At 39.3% G+C, this 18,117-nt stretch overlaps 1 protein-coding gene across 1 annotated transcript in view; it reads right to left on the bottom strand.

Moving 5' to 3' along the window:
* Positions 1-18,117, bottom strand: part of ARHGAP15 (Rho GTPase activating protein 15) — a 711,497-nt gene that overhangs the window by 583,118 nt on the left and 110,262 nt on the right. Inside the window, exon 4 of the mRNA XM_005676179.3 lies at positions 13,269-13,330. Coding sequence (XP_005676236.2) covers positions 13,269-13,330 — 62 coding nt within the window. The remainder of the gene's footprint in view (positions 1-13,268; positions 13,331-18,117) is intronic.

Genomic DNA, 18,117 nt, shown 5'->3' with positions numbered 1-18,117 from the left:
GATCTCTTTTAAAATAAGAATTAGCATAAATTATTTTGAGTAGTATAAGTTTGATCATCTAGTGGAGATTTAGCTTCTCAAAAAGATGATGAAGATATTATATCCACTTACTAGTATAGAAAATAAGATTCAGAGTGTTTAGGTAACTTACTTAAGACCATACATTTAGAGACAAACCCAGTTTCTCTGATTCTGAAGCCTATAATCTCTTTACTAATTTATATTTTGCTTTTTAGATTAAGGAGTATAGGCGTGCTTCATTTCATTGTGCTTAGCAGATATCGCAATTTTTACAAAGTGAAGTTTCATGGCAGCCTTGCTTCAAGCAAGACAAAAGTCCGATAGCATTTGTTCACTTCATGGCTCAGTCACATATTGGAAATTCTCACAATATTTCAAATTTTTACATTATTGTGTTTGTTATGATGATCCGTAATCAGTGATCTTGATGTCATTATTGTAACTATTTTTGGGCGCCATGAACTATGCCCATATAAGACAGCTAACTTAATCCATTGGTTGTGTGTGTCCTGAATGCTCTACTAACTGGTCTTTCCCCAACTTTCTCCCTCTCCTCAGGCATCCCTATGGACTGAGACATGTCAATATTGAAATTAGGCCAAGGAGTAATTCTATAATGGCCTTAAAGTGTTCAAGTGAATGGAAGAGTCACATCTCCCTCACTTTAAATCAGAAGCTAGTTGTGAGCGCTGAAGAACTGATGCTTTTGAACTGTGGTGTTGGAGAAGACTCTTGAGAGTCCCTTGGACTGCAAGGAGATCCAACCAGTCCATTCTGAAGGAAATCAGCCCTGGGATTTCTTTGGAGGGAATGATGCTAAAGCTGAAACTCCAGTCCTTTGGCCACCTCATGTGAAGAGTTGACTCATTGGAAGACTCTGATGCTGGGAGGGATTGGGGGCAGGAGGAGAAGGGGACGACAGAGGATGAGATGGCTGGATGGCATCACCAACTCGATGGACGTGAGTCTGAGTAAACTCCGGGAGTTGGTGATGGACAGGGAGGCCTGGCGTGCTGCAATTCATGGGGTTGCAGAGTCGGACACAACTGAGCGACTGAACTGAACTGAACTGAACTGAGTCGTGATTAAGTTTACTGAGGCAGGCAAGTCAAAAACTGAGACAGGCTGAGTACTACGCCTTTTGTGCCAAAGTTAGCCAAGTGAAGTCAAAGTTTTAAAGGAAATCAAAAGTGCTAATCCAGTGAACACATGAATGATAGACAGGCAAAACAGTCTTATCGCTGATAATAAGGAAAGTTTTAGTGGCCTGGATAGAAATCAGTTCAGACACAACACTCCCTTAAGCCAAAGCCTAACCCAGAGCAAAGCCCTAACTCTCTTCAATTTCAGTGAAAACTGTGAGAGATGAGGAAGCGGCAGAAGAAAATTATGAAGCCTGAAGAGGTTGATTGATGGGGTTTAAGGGAAGAAGCGTTCTCTAAAACATAAACACACGAGGTGAAGAAGCAAGTGCTGACGTAGAAGCTGCAGTAAGTGGTCCAGATGACCTAGCTAAGAACCTCAATGAGGGTGGCTACATTAAACAACACATTTTCCACATAGGCAAAACAGTCTTCTGTTGGAAGAAGATGCCATCCAAGACCTCCATAGCTAGAGAAGAGAAGTTGATAACTGACTTCAAAAACCTTAAAGCACAGACTGACTCTCTTGTTAGGGGATAATGCAGCTGGTAATTTTAAGTTGAAGCCATTGTTCATTTACCATTCTGAAAATCTTAGGATCCTTAAGAATTATGTTACAGATAGGATGAAAAATCATGGGTGATAGCACATCTCTTGACAATACGGCTTATTGAATATTTTAGGTCTAGTGTTGAGACCTGCTGCTCAGAAAATAAGATACCTTTCAAAATATTATTGTTCATTGACAATGTACTTGGTTACTCCAGAGCGCTGATGAAGATACACTATGAGATTAATGTTTTTATGCCTGCTAACACAACATCCATTCTACAGCCCATGAACCAGGCAGTCTTATTATATTAAGATATATTTTTTGTAATGCTATAGCTGCCATAAGTCATGATTCCTCTGATGGATCTGGGGAAAGTAAACTGAAGACCTTCTGGAAAGTATTCAATATTCTTTATACCATGAAGAACATTCTTGATTCAGGGGAAGAGGTCAGAACATTAACATTAGCAGAACTTTGAAGAAGTTGATTTCAACCTTCATGAATGACTTTGAAGGGTTCATTCAAGATTTCAGCAGAGGAGTGAGTGCAGATATGGTGGAATTAGCCAGAGAACTAGAATTAGAGGTGGAGCCTGAAGATGTGGCTGAATTGTTACAATTTCATGAAAAACTTTAAGGAATGAAAAATTGCTTCTTATGGATGAGGAAAGAAAGTGATTTCATGAGATGGCATCTATTTCTGGTAAGTTTCTATGAAGATTGTTTAAATGACAAAAAAGGATTCAGGATATTACATAAGTGTAGTTGATAAACCAGTAGCAGAGTTTGAAAGGACTGAATCCAATTTGAAAGAAGTTCTACTGTGAGTAAAATGCTTTTACACAGCACTGCATGCTACAGAGAAGTTGCTTATGAAAGGAAAAGTCAATTGATATGGTAAACTTCATTATTTTATTTTAATAAATTGCTGCAGCAACCCCAACCTTTAGTAACCACCACCCTCATCAGTCAGCAGCTATCGACACTGAGGAAAAACCCTCCACCAGCAAAAAGTATTATGACTCACTTTCTTTGTGAGTCATATTGAGGCTCAGATGATGATCATCATGTTTTAGCAATACAGTATTTTTGAATTAAGGTATATACATTGTTTTTTTAGACATAATGCTATTACATTATTAATAGGCTACAGTTGAGTATAAACATAAATTTATATGTTCTGGGACACCAAAAATATTATATGACTCTTTTCGGTGCCTGATTCTCTTTATGGAGGTGTCCTGGATCCAAACCAGCTATATCTCCAATGTATGACTGTGCCACGTTCTTGATTAAGGAGATTGCCCATGTCAGCTTTCACCATAGTTTTGGTCCTAAATCTCAAGTTATAGAAGCTAGAGTGCAGAGCCTATGGCAAGGTACAAGTCATCTGGACTGCCTTATTTACTCTTTTACCTAATGATAATCACAAGGATTGGTCAAAGGCCCACTACTCTCATGCACTTTTTTTCTCTTGGGAATTGAACTGATTTAAAGGAGTCGTGGACTGCCACCCCCACCCCGCCCCTTGTAGCTCAGCTTTAAAGAATCCACCTGCAATGCAGAAGACACAGGAGACATGTGTTTGATCCTGGGGTCTGAAAGATCCCCTGGAGGAGGGCATAGCAACCCACTCTAGTATTCTTGCCTGGAGAATCCCATGGACAGAGGAACCCAGGATGCAGTCCATAGGGTCGCAAAGAGTCTGACACACTGAAGCAACTTAGCATATACCAAAAGGAGTTAATGATAAACCTTTCAACTGCTCAGAAGAAGCCAGAAGCAGGGGTGTGCTTCTAACTATGACACCACCTCTGTCTCTTTCCTGCTAGGGGGTTATTCTGGTTTGTGATGAGCAGACTCTCATGTACTCAGTAGGGAGTCTAAAACCAGGAAATGTTTCAAAAGCCTCTCACGTGGGAGTGACTGAGAATTCACCTACTGGGAATATCTTTTACCTTATGACATAGGTCAGGACCTTTATCTTCTGAATAAAGACTTAGCTATTTTCTTTACAATATCTTTCAAGTCTATTCCCCATTTGATGTGTTTGGCCCTCTGTGTCACCTGTAATTCTCAGGATATCAGGAGAAAAGCTTCTCATCAGTTACTCTAACAATGAGCATTTCGGTGGCACTGTCAGCTCCGGAAGGGGTGTGAATTGGATCAACTGGCAAGGGTTTGCCTTGACTTGAAATTCTAACGCTTTCTACATGCCATCAAATCCTTCTAGGTGACAGTTTTTCAGTATATTGAGATTCAACTCGGGAGGTGAGTAGCTCCTTCAAGTTTAGAGGGCTTACTTACACAGGACTTTTAAATAGACCTTTTGAGGAAGAAGTGATTTTCAGAATGGAAAGAAACATCTCTCTGCTTGCCTAGCACCCTCAGAGAAGGGCCCACCACGCCTAGAGCTTTTCCACGCCTGGGCACAGCATCTGTGGGTGGTGTTGCTGTTGTTATGCTCTCACTCGGTAGCTCTTTTTCTGCGACTCCGTGGACTGTAGCCTGCCAGGCTCTTCTGTCCATGGGATTTCCTTGAAAGGATACTCAAGTGGATTTCCATTTTCTTCTCCAGGGGATCTTCCTGGCCCAGGGATCCCCTGCATTGCAGGCAGATTCTTTACCTCTCAGTCACCAGGGAAACCCATATCTGACATATAGTGAGTGCTTATGAGTGCTTATCAAAGTTTTTTTTATTTCTTGTTGTTTTTATGTTTTGATATTTGGTGGTTTTGGGGGGTCCTTACCATAAGGCATGTGGAACTTCCCTGACCAGGAACTGAATCCATGCCCTCCACTGGGGAAGCTCAGCGTCTTAAACGCTGGACCAGCAGGGAAGTTCTCAAATGTTTTTGAATAAAAGAATATATGGGATCTCAAATTTCAGGAGCATCACATCTAGAGTTAGACACAACTTAACGACTGAACAACCCAGTGACAAAAGGGCTACAAAGCACCTACTTCTTGCATTTCCCTTATTTATTACTTAATTGCCAAGTGTTCTGACAAGTCTTTCATAGAATCATTTTAAAACTATCTAATGTTCCTGGTTTAATACATCTTTTCTAATTTATAATTCTAGTGGCATGACCTGAGCTTTCTCAGAGGGCTTCCTGACTTCTCATATGTGTGTCAATAAAATAAGCTGGTAGGCATACATCAGTTCTCACCCTGTGCTAGGTGTGGCACCTGATACTTTGTATAAGTCAAGAAATTTAATTCCCATGCCAGTCATAAGTATCTACTGAGCATCTATCACAAGACAGATACAATTCCAAAGCCTGCATATATAAAGGCAAACAGCAGAGACCGCAAGGCATTTACCTCTAACTCATTGGAGACCGGTAGTAAACACGGGAACAAATGAATTATCCAAATAGCATTGGGAGGTAGGTGGTAATCCGCACACTACAGATAAGAGAACTGAGGTGTTGTGAGGTTACATCCTATCCCAGGGCACCACAGTCATAAATATGGGGTTCAGGCCAAGTATTCTGAACCTTGAAGGCCACACTCATTCTGCTGACCATCTCTAGAGCAGAAGGCACATAACTCTCCCTCAGTCATACTGCACTCGTCTATGGAGAGCCTCATGATAGCCCTGAGAGCGGAAGACTCCTTAGTATTGCCAAAGAGGTCCTTGAACATCTTTCTCCTTGGAGCAAGGCTACTTCTTAGACTGATCTGGGCTATTCTGCAATGCCGAATTGGGAGCCTTTTCAGCCCTACTTTCCCAAGATGGGAGCCAATTAATGCATCAACATTTCATCATCTTAAATTTGAGGGCATTCATTTTTTAAAATTTTTCCACACAGAGAGATAAAAACCTAGATGTTGGATAGACTTGTGTGTTAAGTAAGACACATAACTCAGGAAATGTCCAACTTCAGTAAGTCAGTGTCCTAGGAATAGGTGAGAGAGTCTCCACATAGCAATTAGGTAAGGGATTGACATTAATGCTAGTGATTCAGCACAGGAAATATATCCTGGGACAATAAGTGCAAGTATTTATTTTAAATTTTTGTCACAAGATATCACATTTAAGATGGGGGAGGGGGTGGCGGTGAGGATCCTTAATGTAATTAAGAAGGAGGAAGAACTAACTTCTAATAAGGACAAGCAGTTAATGCAATTAGTGGGACATCTTCTCCAAGTGACACTTTAGAGAACATTCTTAAAATGAATCCTGACTTGTGAACATAGAAAGTAAAACCAAAACCAAACAAACAAAAAACCCTAAACCAAAGAAACTAAACACAAACAGCTTGACCAAAAATTCTTTGCATTCTATGAAATGGACACCGGATGGCAGCACATAATAAGAGCAACTTTGTAACTGCTCATCTGAAGAACACTTGATGGAAAATGGCCCTTAAAATATTTGTTATCATTGTTAGAATCTGTTAGCTTGGGCTCATGTTGAACAGATTCATCTACTCTAACACTTAAGTTTTATATATTACACTTACCTCTCCAGTGCCTCCTTTGGTAATGACATGATGGCAAACCAGAAAATCAAAGGAAAATAGATGTTAGGCTACTTTGTAAATTTCAGACTCTCTTTGCTGTTGCTTGCCTGTTATCTGACTTGGTTACACTGGATTTGAGTTGATTCTGCACCCCTGGTGGCGGGTGAAACTGATTTACTCCAGTGTCCTTGACTGATTTACTGAACAATCACTCGGACCCTGCTAAATATTCTGACTAGTTCTCAAACTGGTATGCAAGGAACACATTTCTTTTCTCATATCCTAAGCTTTTTGTAATTTGCCTCTACTTAAAAAAAAATAAAAGAGATGCTGGTGTATAAATATATACATCGCTGTCATTACTGCAAGAAATGTAAAAGCTTTCTATTTTCACAGGGTTACTAGAAGTTGGAAATTATAATAGCACGTGTTGGAAATCATGAAACTAAAGGAATCTTTTACAAAATCACTTCTCTATTCCATGCTTTTCAAACGTTCCCCCTAGTCCTTAGTACTGAACATAAAAAGAGAGAAAGGCAAATGCAACCTGGAAGAATTCATTAGGATCTTGAGCAGAAAATGCTAAAATAATAATAATGTTTACATTAGGGGGGGTACTTTAGTACCATGTTCCACAGAAAGTCTATCCTTAGAAACAATTGTTTAAAAAGAAGAAAAAAACAAAAACAAAGGTTTAATAGCTCTGGGGCTCTGAGATGAAAATGAACACTGGTAGACATAACACTATACTACTTTTATTTTTTTCCAAATACATCTCTGTGCATCCTTTCATCCTCAAGTACTTCTTTCCACTCCCTCTGAAGAGCAGAGTAGAGTGAAAAGCCACATGAGATAAGATGTACAAGCCACAAATGAGATGACGAAGGGGCAGGCTCAAAATGAAAGGTGTAGTAGGAGAGATAAGGGTATAGAAAGCGTACATACTATCAGAGGCCTTTTACAAATTAAAGAATTGAAAGCAACTCTTCGCTAAGGTCTCCGAGAACTTCAGAGAGACACGAGCTACTTCTCTTTTGGGAACAGATGTAACAAAATGCAGGAATTTCTAAACTTTATCAGAAAAACACACTTTCAATGTTCACAAAGAAAATCTAAAAGTTGAATGCTGAATGTCTTTGGCTTTCAATCCTGTGTATCTGGGGAAACTTCTAGAATTTCATTTCAAAATAAAGCTAAATTCATGGCCCTTTATAGATGTAAGATATAGCCAAGGTGTTCTACTTTCCACCAACTCTTGCTGTATTCAAAGACAGGTCAAACTTTTCTTAGAAAGAAAGAAAAAAATACATGAAAAAGGGAAGGAAGTTAAAGAAAAAGGAACAGGAAGAGGGGAAGGAAGAAAAGAAAAACACAAAACATGATGTGGATGATATGTCATGGATTTATGAGTAGAAAATTTATTGTTGTTGTTTAATCACTAAGTTGTGTCTGACTCCTTTGCAACCCCATGGACTGTAGCCTACCAGGCTCCTCTGTCCATAGGATCTCCTGACCAAGAATACTGAAGTGGGTTGCCATTTCCTTCTCCAGGGGGTCTTCCTGACCCAGGGATGGAACCTACGTCTCCTGCATTGACAGGTGGGTTCTTTACCACTGAGCCACCAGGGAAGCCTGGAAAATTTATAGAGATTAATAAAATAGTATTTGTTAAGTGACAGTTGAAACCCTTGGTACGGCTGATGGTATGAAATAAAAGAACAGTTTTTGCTTCCTGGCTTCAAATATCTTCTACCAAGATGGAAAAATCTAACCTACTTCATACAGAGGACATAGCTAAAATCTGATACCAACTATACATACAGTAAGACTGGGAGAAGGAGAGGTTGGTAGAAGGGACCAAGTTTCTCCATTTGTAAAATTGATAGCAGTAACATAGCCTGTTTCAGAGTATTATTTCAGTGTTACTGGTAAAGCAATTATCCAAGTACTCCACAGAATAAGCATCTGTTATTATTGTTATAACATATTCAAATTTATAAAAAGATATAAAGTTCCTTGATAAATAGGGACAAGACCATGGCAAGAAATTTTACATAAGAAATACAAACTATAACAACTATGGTATACTATTGAATAGTTACTAAATTATCAATGGGTTAAAAATTACACAACTTTTCAGTTATGATTAAATTGATCATTCTGTTGTTAGTTACAAAAACATACAGACTCCTTGGGCAAGCAGTAGGGCTATACATAACAGTCATTAAAACAAATGTGGTCTTGTGATTTACTCAAGACATCTAGGCTTAGAATTTCTGTTAAGAAAATATAAAAGCAAGCAATAGTAGGTTTACTGCAATTATAACTATTTTAGTATAAACTTGAATCAACTTAAAAATGTAATAAAAGAGGAATGTAAAATGGCTTGGTGCCTTATAGTTCCATCAACATTTTAGGATATCATATGTTATTAAATATGTTGACTATATCTACAATTTTCAATCTATAAAGTCTTTTAATTTTAATATAAAAGTTGACCAAGGTATATACTACCTGGTGCATATTAGAAATTGTCACAAGAAAAAAAAAGTGAGATACTTAACAGAAACACCAACCAGAGGAATAAAATTATTAATAAAAGCAATGCTGTGCTCTATAGATATCAACTTACAAAACTGAAATTTAGTAAAGCTACACACTGATGAGATTGTGGTGAGGGGTGATTTCTGCATTGTGAAGAGAATGTGAACTGATGCATTCATTGTGAGAAAGTCTGGCAGCAGCACTCAATGGATTTATAACTGTATGTGCCTTTACCATCAAGCAGTCCTTTTGTGTTGTTTAGTCACTAAGTCATGTCTAACTCTTTTGTGACCCCATGGACTGTAGCCCACCAGGCTCCTCTGTCCGTGGGATTTTTCAGGCAATAATACTGGAGTAGGTTACCATTTCCTCCTCCAAGGGTTCTTTCCAACCCAGGGATTGATCCCATGTCTGCTGTGTTGGCAGGCAGATTCTTTACCACTGAGCCACCTGGGTTTATGCCCCAGAGAGAATATCTAATATATTTGTAAGGAGACATACATGTGTCCTTTATTGCAATGTTGTTTGGGATGGGAGGAGTAGGGACAATTAAAGTATCCACTCCTGGAAGACTGTGTAAGTAAAATTTGATGTGTGCACACAATGGCAAAATGGGTAGAAAGCTGGAAGAAATTAATGTGACAATATGCCAACAAATTTGGAAAACTCAGCAGTGGCCACAGGACTGGAAAAGGTCAGTTTTCATTCCAATCCCAAAGAAAGGCAATGCCAAAGAATGCTCAAACTACCACACAATTGCACTCATCTCACACACTAGTAAAGTAATGCTCAAAATTATCCATGCCAGGCTTCAGCAATACATGAACCGTGAACTTCCTGATGTTCAAGCTGGTTTTAGAAAAGGCAGAGGAACCAGAGATCAAATTGCCAATATCCGCTGGATCATCGAAAAAGCAAGAGAGTTCCAGAAAAACATCTGCTTCTGCTTTACTGACTACGCCAAAGCCTTTGACTGTGTGGATCACAATAAACTGTGGAAAATTCTGAAAGAGATGGGAATACCAGCAACCTGACCTGCCTCTTGAGAAATCTGTATGCAGGTCAGGAAGCAACAGTTAGAACTGGACATGGAAGAACAGACTGGTTCCAAATAGGAAAAGGAGGACATCAAGGCTGTATATTGTCACCCTGCTTATTTAAACTTATATGCAGAGTACATCATGAGAAACGCTGGGCTGGAAGAAACACAAGCTGGAATTAAGATTGCTGGGAGAAATATCAATAACCTCAGATATGCAGATGACACCACCCTTATGGCAGAAAGTGAAGAGGAACTAAAAAGCCTCTTGATGAAAGTGAAAGAAGAGAGTGAAGATGTTGACTTAAAGCTCAACATTCAGAAAACGAAGATCATGGCATCCGGTCCCATCACTTCATGGGAAATAGATGGGGAAACAGTGGAAACAGTGTCAGACTTTATTTTGGGGGGCTCCAAAATCACTGCAGATGGTGATTGCAGCCATGAAATTAAAAGACGCTTACTCCTTGGAAGAAAAGTTATGACCAACCTAGATAGTATATTCAAAAGCAGAGACATTACTTTGCCAACTAAGGTCCGTCTAGTCAAGGCTATGGTTTTTCCAGTGGTCATGTATGGATGTGAGAGTTGGACTGTGAAGAAAGCTGAGCCCTGAAGAATTGATGCTTTTGAACTGTGGTGTTGAAGAAGACTCTTGAGAGTCCCTTGGACTGCAAGGAGATCCAACCAGTGCATTCTGAAGGAGATCAGTCCTGGGATTTCTTTGGAAGGAATGATGCTAAAGCTGAAACTCCAGTACTTTGGCCACCTCATGCGAAGAGTTGATTCATTGGAAAAGACTCTGATGCTGGTAGGGATTGGGGGCAGGAGAAGAAGGGGACGACAGAGGATGAGATGGCTGGATGGCATCACTGACTCGATGGACGCGAGTCTGAGTGAACTCCGGGAGTTGGTGATGGACAAGGAGGCCTGGCGTGCTGCGATTCATGGGGTCGCAAAGAGTCGGACACGACTGAGCGACTGAACTGAACTGAACTGAAGTATACAGCTGTAGGTAGATAACCCTAATACTGACTGATGCTGAATGAAAGTAGTACAAAACAGAATGAGGCTTATAGCCCAAAGTGCTCATTCTCTCAGTCGTGTCTGATTCTTTGCGATCTCATGGACTGTAGCATGTTTGGCTCCCCTGTCCATGGGGTGTTTTCAGGCAAGAATATAGTAAGTGGGTTGTCATTTCCTCCTCCAGTGGATCTTCCTGACCCAGGGATTGAACTCATGTCTCCCGTGTCTCCTGCACCTCCTGCATTGCAGGCAGATTCTTTACTACTGAGCCATCATGGAAGCCTCTATAACCCAAAAGACTTCTGCAATTTAGAGCATATTCACTTACATGCTGTTTTCTAGTATGCCACACATATAGCCAAATAAATATATGGAGACTGGATTTGAGGAACACACATTCTACAGAGGACTGAAGGGAGGAATGGAGACTGAGAATAAAGTAAACCCAGCTAGGAGTCTTGCCCAGAAAGATGATAATACAAGGCCACACACTGAAGAGGATAATCAACTCAATTTGTGAACCTGAGGTTAAAAACAAAAAGAAAGGACAACTAAAATTTATATAATTTTAAATGAAAAAAAGCTGAAAGAATGCATAATTCCGTGTAAGATGACTGAAATAACAATGAAACATAATACAAACTAATGTTTGTATGAATTTAAGCTAGAACACATAAATGGTATATAAACTGGTTAAACAAAGAAACAAAACAAATACAAAATGGTATACACACTGATTGAAGCTACCTAAAAACGTCTTGTTCATGCGAGCTGGTGAGGGTAAAGGCCTGGTTCTGCCCCTTTCATTTTTCTTGACACCACCTTCTAGGAAAACATTTTACAAGAATGGATTATGGAGGGCCATGGGCAAGGACACTGTACAAAATTTGCTTTGAATCCCTTTAGGATCTCCTCCTCTTCCTTGCATGAGGCTGGGGTCTAAGACCTACCAAAGCTATCACCTCCTTCCTGCAAAGCCCCAGGGAAAGGCTGAAGTGGTAACTTTGACAAGCCCTTTTCTATTCTTCTTTGGATATGATGTCCACATAGCTGATAAGGTAAGAAAGGGCTTTGGTTTATCCGAAGGCTTATCGCTGCACCTCCACACTCCTTCCACAGGCTAATATATCTGGGAGTGAAGTCCAGGGGAAAGTTGGCACTAGGTTGGGTTAGTCAAAGAATCCCTACTGCCCTTTCAGAACTTAACACATTGTCAGGTTCTCCATTGGAGCCTGGACTAGATGAGTCTTTGAAAACAGTATTGCATTTGATCTTATCTCCTGTGTATCTCCCTCCTTGATCCTTCAAGGGAGGGTGGCTGCAGAGATATTGCAGAAAAATAGTCTAGGAGAAGGTTGAAGGCCCTGTTTACCCCAGAATAAAACACAATATTTTAAAAACTCTTTAAGAGCTTTTAAAATCTTACCCCAGAATAAAACACAATATGGGTGGAAAATAGAATTTGTTCTTTAAAACTGAGAGTTATTTTAAGTAGTGGAATTATGGATGACAGTTTTCTCCAATTTTACTTATTTTAAATAAATATATACTTACTCCATTATAGCAGGCAAACAATAACATACTCCATTTTCTAGTGTTGGCCAGAGTTCCATCCCAGTAATAAACTATATTATACAATTAATAAGTGTCCCATTGTGTAGCTAATTAGTACATTTCTCCTTTATGATTTTAATTGTTAATTATATAGTCATGAATAAATGCTTTGTCTCCCACTGTGAGTACTTTCTACATACCTTTGCGGTTTGCATTTAACTTATCACAAAACTAAGTATATAATAAGACTTACATGAGAAATAGGGTACATTCTAAAATAGAGATGTTTACTTCTAAATAGCCCATACATTAAGAACAATATGTAGCATTTTTGACTACCCTCCTATCAACCTCATTTGAAGTTTTTTCTTCCTGTCGCCTAAGGAAATTCTTCCTGCATTGTCTAATTTCTCTTACCCACTCTGTGTCACTCTCATCTCCAAATGCAGCAACTTCCAACTTTTTATCTAACAGATGATATTTTTCTCTCATTTTTCTTTCTCAAATGATTTTTACTGAGCAACAAATGTATCTCAAATCCTCCATCCTTCAAAAAATTATGCTCTCAATGTATTATAGGAGATTTTTTACACTGCAAAATGAGTCCCTTCATCCTGTATTCTGTTGATCACAGAAATTAAGACGCACTTTCTTATTTCTTTGCATATTTTTTTAATTCCAAATTTTAGAGGGTCATGAAGCACTTCATTCATATTCTGTGCAATAAAATAAAATGTAGTGCTTTGTTGGAAACCTATAGTTACATTAAAAATAATGTTGACCTTAGTGATAACAGAGAGGAATATTCTAGTCCTGCACCATAGGGCCTACCTTTCTAAACAATAACAGCAACACAAATTGAGGAGATGGAGAACTAGCATAGTTAGATAAAAGTGAATTAAAAAAAAAGTTTATTACCTTAGTTTCTTTCCTCCATCTGCAATTTTAGCTTTTTGAAGATAACCTTCTTTTTCAACCATCTGCAAGAAGAATGCATATATTAAAACTGTGACAAACTCATACACATTATTAGTTTGAATGAACCTATGCTTTGCAACAGTCACTGCAGTGATGGAAGTTTCCAGTCATAGAACTTTATCAATAATGCATATATAGCTTATGGGAAGTGCCTGCAAGATCATAGTCATTACAAGATGTTAAGCATCCAAAAGAAATATTACAAAGAGTAATGTGAATGATTTGTTGAATAGTGATACACCTTTACTCACACTTCCTTCTGGGCATTAAAGTCACTTCCTTACTAAATTGATTAAAAATGGTAAAACAAAGATAAATTTAATGCCTTCCTTAATTTTATTTATCATCCTTGGAAAAGTTCCTCCTTTTCACCCCTCATTTCTGCTTCCCCTTCCATATATCTGCTGAGGCCAGTGAGAGCAAACAATTCAATAGATCTAGGTAGCTGGTTAAACTGGAAGAGCATTTAAAACCCTGATATTTCATGCATTTTGTTCAGCTAGCTACCAAGAAATACTGTAGCAGCATTATCTCATTATCTTCCTCCATGGGGTGGGCTTGCTTCCTTTCCTATTTGTATTTATTGGCTTTCACTGTTAATGTAACAGCATATTGCTTAAGAGAGATTCAAATATTCCTTATCATTCCACAGAGATTCTTGTGGAGTTCTAGGGTGAATATATCAGAGAAGGCAATGGCAACCCACTCCAGTACTCTTGCCTGGAAAATCCCATGGATGGAGGAGCCTGGTAGGCTGCAGTCCGTGGGGTCGCTAAGAGTCGGGCACGACTGAGTGACTTCACTTTCACTTTTCACTTTCATGCACTGGAGAAGGAAATGGCAACCCACTCCAGTATTCTTGCCTGGAGAATCCCAGGGACCGGGGAGCCTGGTGGGCTGCCGTCTATGGGGTCGCACAGAGTCAGACACGACTGAAGCAACTTAGCAGCAGCAGCAGGGTAAATAAATACAGAATGTAAGTTGTGATGCAGTGACATCCCAGTCACAGATGGTGACTGCAGCTATGAAATTAAAAGATGCTTACTCCTTGGAAGAAAAGTTGTGACCAACCTAGACAGCATATTCAAAAGCAGAGACATTACTTTACCAACGAAGGCCCGTCTCTTCAAAGCTATGGTTTTTCCAGTAGTCCTATATGAACGTGAGAGTTGGACTATAAAGAAAGCTGAGCACCGAAGAATTGATGCTTTTAAACTGTCATGTTGGAGAAGGCTCTTGAGAGTCCCTTGAACAGCAAGGAGATCCAACCAGTCCATCCTAAAGGAGATCAGTCCAATATTCACTAGACGGACTGATGTTGAAGCTGAAACTCCAGTACTTTGGCCACCTCATGCAAAGAGCTGACTCATTTGAAAAGACCCTAATGCTGGGAAAGATTGAAGGTGAGAGGAGAAGGGGACGACAGAGAATGAGGTGGCTGGATGGCATCACCGACTCAATGGACATGAGTTTGAGTCAACTCGGGCAGTTGGTAATGGACTGGGAGGCCTGGCATGCTGCAGCTCATGGGGTCACTATTTTTCACATAGCTACATTTCCAGATAATTTCTTTTATTTCAGCATATTTTTCACAAGCCTAGAAGAATCTAAGGAAGCTCTCTTAGATAACTTTTAGAATCATGATGTTCAGTGGTGCCTCTTTTGTACTTAGATATGTCTATTCATTTGCTTTAATCACCTTTTGTCCTAATGTATATGGTCTCTTCTTTTAGGGCCAGAAAATCTTATTTGTCTATCCCATAAATCCATATAATACATTTAGTAATTAATTTTGGGCATCACTAGTTTCTACAAACATTTGGAAGAGAGATGTTTTTAAGAGCAATTAGCATCACAGAAGATGTCTCTTTCTTTATGAATGTATATTTAGAAATTTTGTTGTGTAACAAATAATAGATGGTTGATGGCTGGATGGCATCACTAACTCACTGGACATGAGTTTGAGCAAGCTCCGGGAGTTGGTGATGGACAGGGAAGCCTGGTGTGCTGTAGTCCATGGGATCACAAAGAGTCAGACATGACTGAGTGACTGAAGTGAACTGAACGAATGATAGATAAAATTTACCACTTTATTTAAGATTTCTTCTGATGAAAATAAGTTACCAAAAGACTGAATCTATCTGCCAAAAACCTACAAAATCTCTCAACCCATAATAAAATTTGATGCATACATTACTAGCTAAGAATGTTGCCTCCCCCCAGAAAAAAAAAATCACTAAAAGGCTACTAGGTGGATATTTAGTTCCCAGAGATGTATTATTGATGACCGCTTGTCTAAAAAGAGAAAGAAAATGTGAAAGTAGAAACCTAATACTCTTTCAGGGAGAAATCAACATAAGCTGGCTTGAGTTATATACCTTAAAATTCTCTCTCCTTGAATACGTAATGTTCCTCTATGCACTGGACCTTTTCAAGATAACTAAGATTGAGGCCAGGGGCTGGATTTCTCACCTTAGGCTTCTATAAATGAGCATCATTGCCATCAAACAGGCTGAGTCGCTTTCCATGCTTTTGATCAATGCAAGATTGCTAGGCATGTCCACACAGAGGTCCCAGAGAAAACAGGTAAGGAATCTTCTTTTATATTATCTTCTAACGTTCAAGTTGCCTTCCTGGTCATTGGGAGACACTAGTAATCCTTCTAGTGTGTACTTTACCTATTATATTTATTTCTACACTGCATATTTTTACATATCTGTGTATCTGCATATACATTTTACATGTAATTATATACATGTGCAACCATCATGAACTATTCCCATGTCTGTTCATTTCTCTCCATTGTTTCTTTCATACTTGATATACAACCTGTTTTCAGTACATTTTTAAATAACATCCCCTTCCCCTAAATATCAGTTGCTCTTCTCACAAGGAGACTGCAAAGGCTAATGTTTCTGCTGCATAGTCACATCAGTCATGTCTGACTCTGTGTGACCTTATGGGCTGCAGCCTCAGGTTCCTCTGTCCATGGGATTCTCTAGGCAAGAGTACTAGAGAGGGTTGCCATGCCCTCCTCCAGGGGATCTATCTGACCCTTGTCTCCTGCATTGCAAGTGGATTCTTACTGCCAAGCCACTGGGGAAGCCCTGCAAAGACTAATAGGACAACCTTAATCTTGTTGAGGTTTATATCATTGTGAGATCACATTTCAAGATACTCCTATTCCTCTTTTGGAGGGACTGGATAACCATACTTGCCTCCAGTTACCTCAGAGATGAGAAGAGCTTTTGTCCTGGAATAGAAAACTCCAATCAGGTTTCCTATACTGAAAGCACTGCATTATTCAAGTCCCATGCTGAAAAGCAAAGTTTCCATGATGTACACTTAATTACTTTATTATTCCTTGTCATCATATTTTGAAATACTTTTTCATGTTCCAGGCACTAGAAATCACTTATTCCAGGAGGTTCATAGGAGCCAAAAGAACTATTAGGGCAAGCAGAAGATTGCTCTGTATTTTGCATGTGGGTTTATATATGGTACCATATTAATTATTTTAATTACTTATTCCTCTTTAATGTTAATCCCATGGTTTGAATGGACAGTAATCTATAAATTACAGTAGACTACGTTGGTCATCTAGGACCCAGATAGTCTTGCCTCTGGTAATTTACAAAATTATGTCTAGGTTTAGGCATGTGTTTCCCTGGTGGGTCAGATGGTAAAGAATCTGCCTGTAATGCGGGAGACCTGGGTTCAGCCCTGGGTTGGGAAGATATCCTGGAGAAAAGAATGGCTACACATTCTAATAATCTTGCCTGAGAATTCTACGGACAGAGGGGACTGGTGAGGTACAGTCCATGGGGTCACAAATAGTCAGACACGACTGATCAACTGAAACGTGCATTTTCTTTCACTTTGGGATACCACATGCCAAGTTCCAGGCCAGCTTGAAGTTCTTTAAAGTTGTAGCACTTCCTAAACCGTATACTTAAAAACATCAACCAGTCTTTAGATGCTGAATCTGGCTTCTTGTGCTATTTGTTCAATGTTCCTCAGAAGCCCTATTTAATGTTAAGTGGCAGGAAAGATCAGCAATTTGTCCAGATTGGATGCCAGCCAGTCTGCTAGCAGTGAGGGAGTACTCAGCAGACACAACTGCGCTGAGATACATATGAAAAGAATGAATGGTGGCGGGATATCCAGATAGCACCTGTTTATCAGCCCAAGTTGCAAGCCAGACACAAGGCAAGAGAGCAGAAGATAGCCTGTGATTAATGCTAACAATCAGGCAGAAAGACCAGACTGTAACCGTAACTACAGACACTGCAATTTTTTTTTTTTTTTATGTGAAGTCCTCACGTAGTTCTCAGATAAAATAAGTAGAATTGAAAACAATAGAGGTTCATCTACATCAGTACATTATAAGAATTTGTTGAAATACATGTTTATAAATGAAATAAATCTAAAACTTTCAGCGCATTTTCATGAGAAAAGACTGATGTTTAGTACCAGAAACACAGAGCCTTCGTTCTGCTGATACATGTGAATGATTGCTCTTTTCTCCTTTGTTCTGATTTCCGTGTTCACTGACAATCTTCTGACTCCTAATTCAGCTTCCTCAGTCCTCTCACATAGAATGTGATGCACCATAGTCAACATCAGGATATGCACCGTTACAAATTAATAAATCAGATTTAAAGTTCATACAGCAGACTCTTAGAAGTTTCATGATGTGAGGTAATCCCGCCGTTGTTCAGTTGCCAAGTTGTGTCTGACTCTTTTGTGACCCTATGGACTACAGCCCACAGAGGGTAGGCTCCTCAGT

This window comes from Capra hircus, chromosome 2 (genome assembly GCF_001704415.2).
Source record: "Capra hircus breed San Clemente chromosome 2, ASM170441v1, whole genome shotgun sequence".
NCBI classification, from domain to species: Eukaryota; Metazoa; Chordata; class Mammalia; order Artiodactyla; family Bovidae; genus Capra; species Capra hircus.
This window is presented reverse-complemented; position numbering and strand designations above follow the sequence as displayed.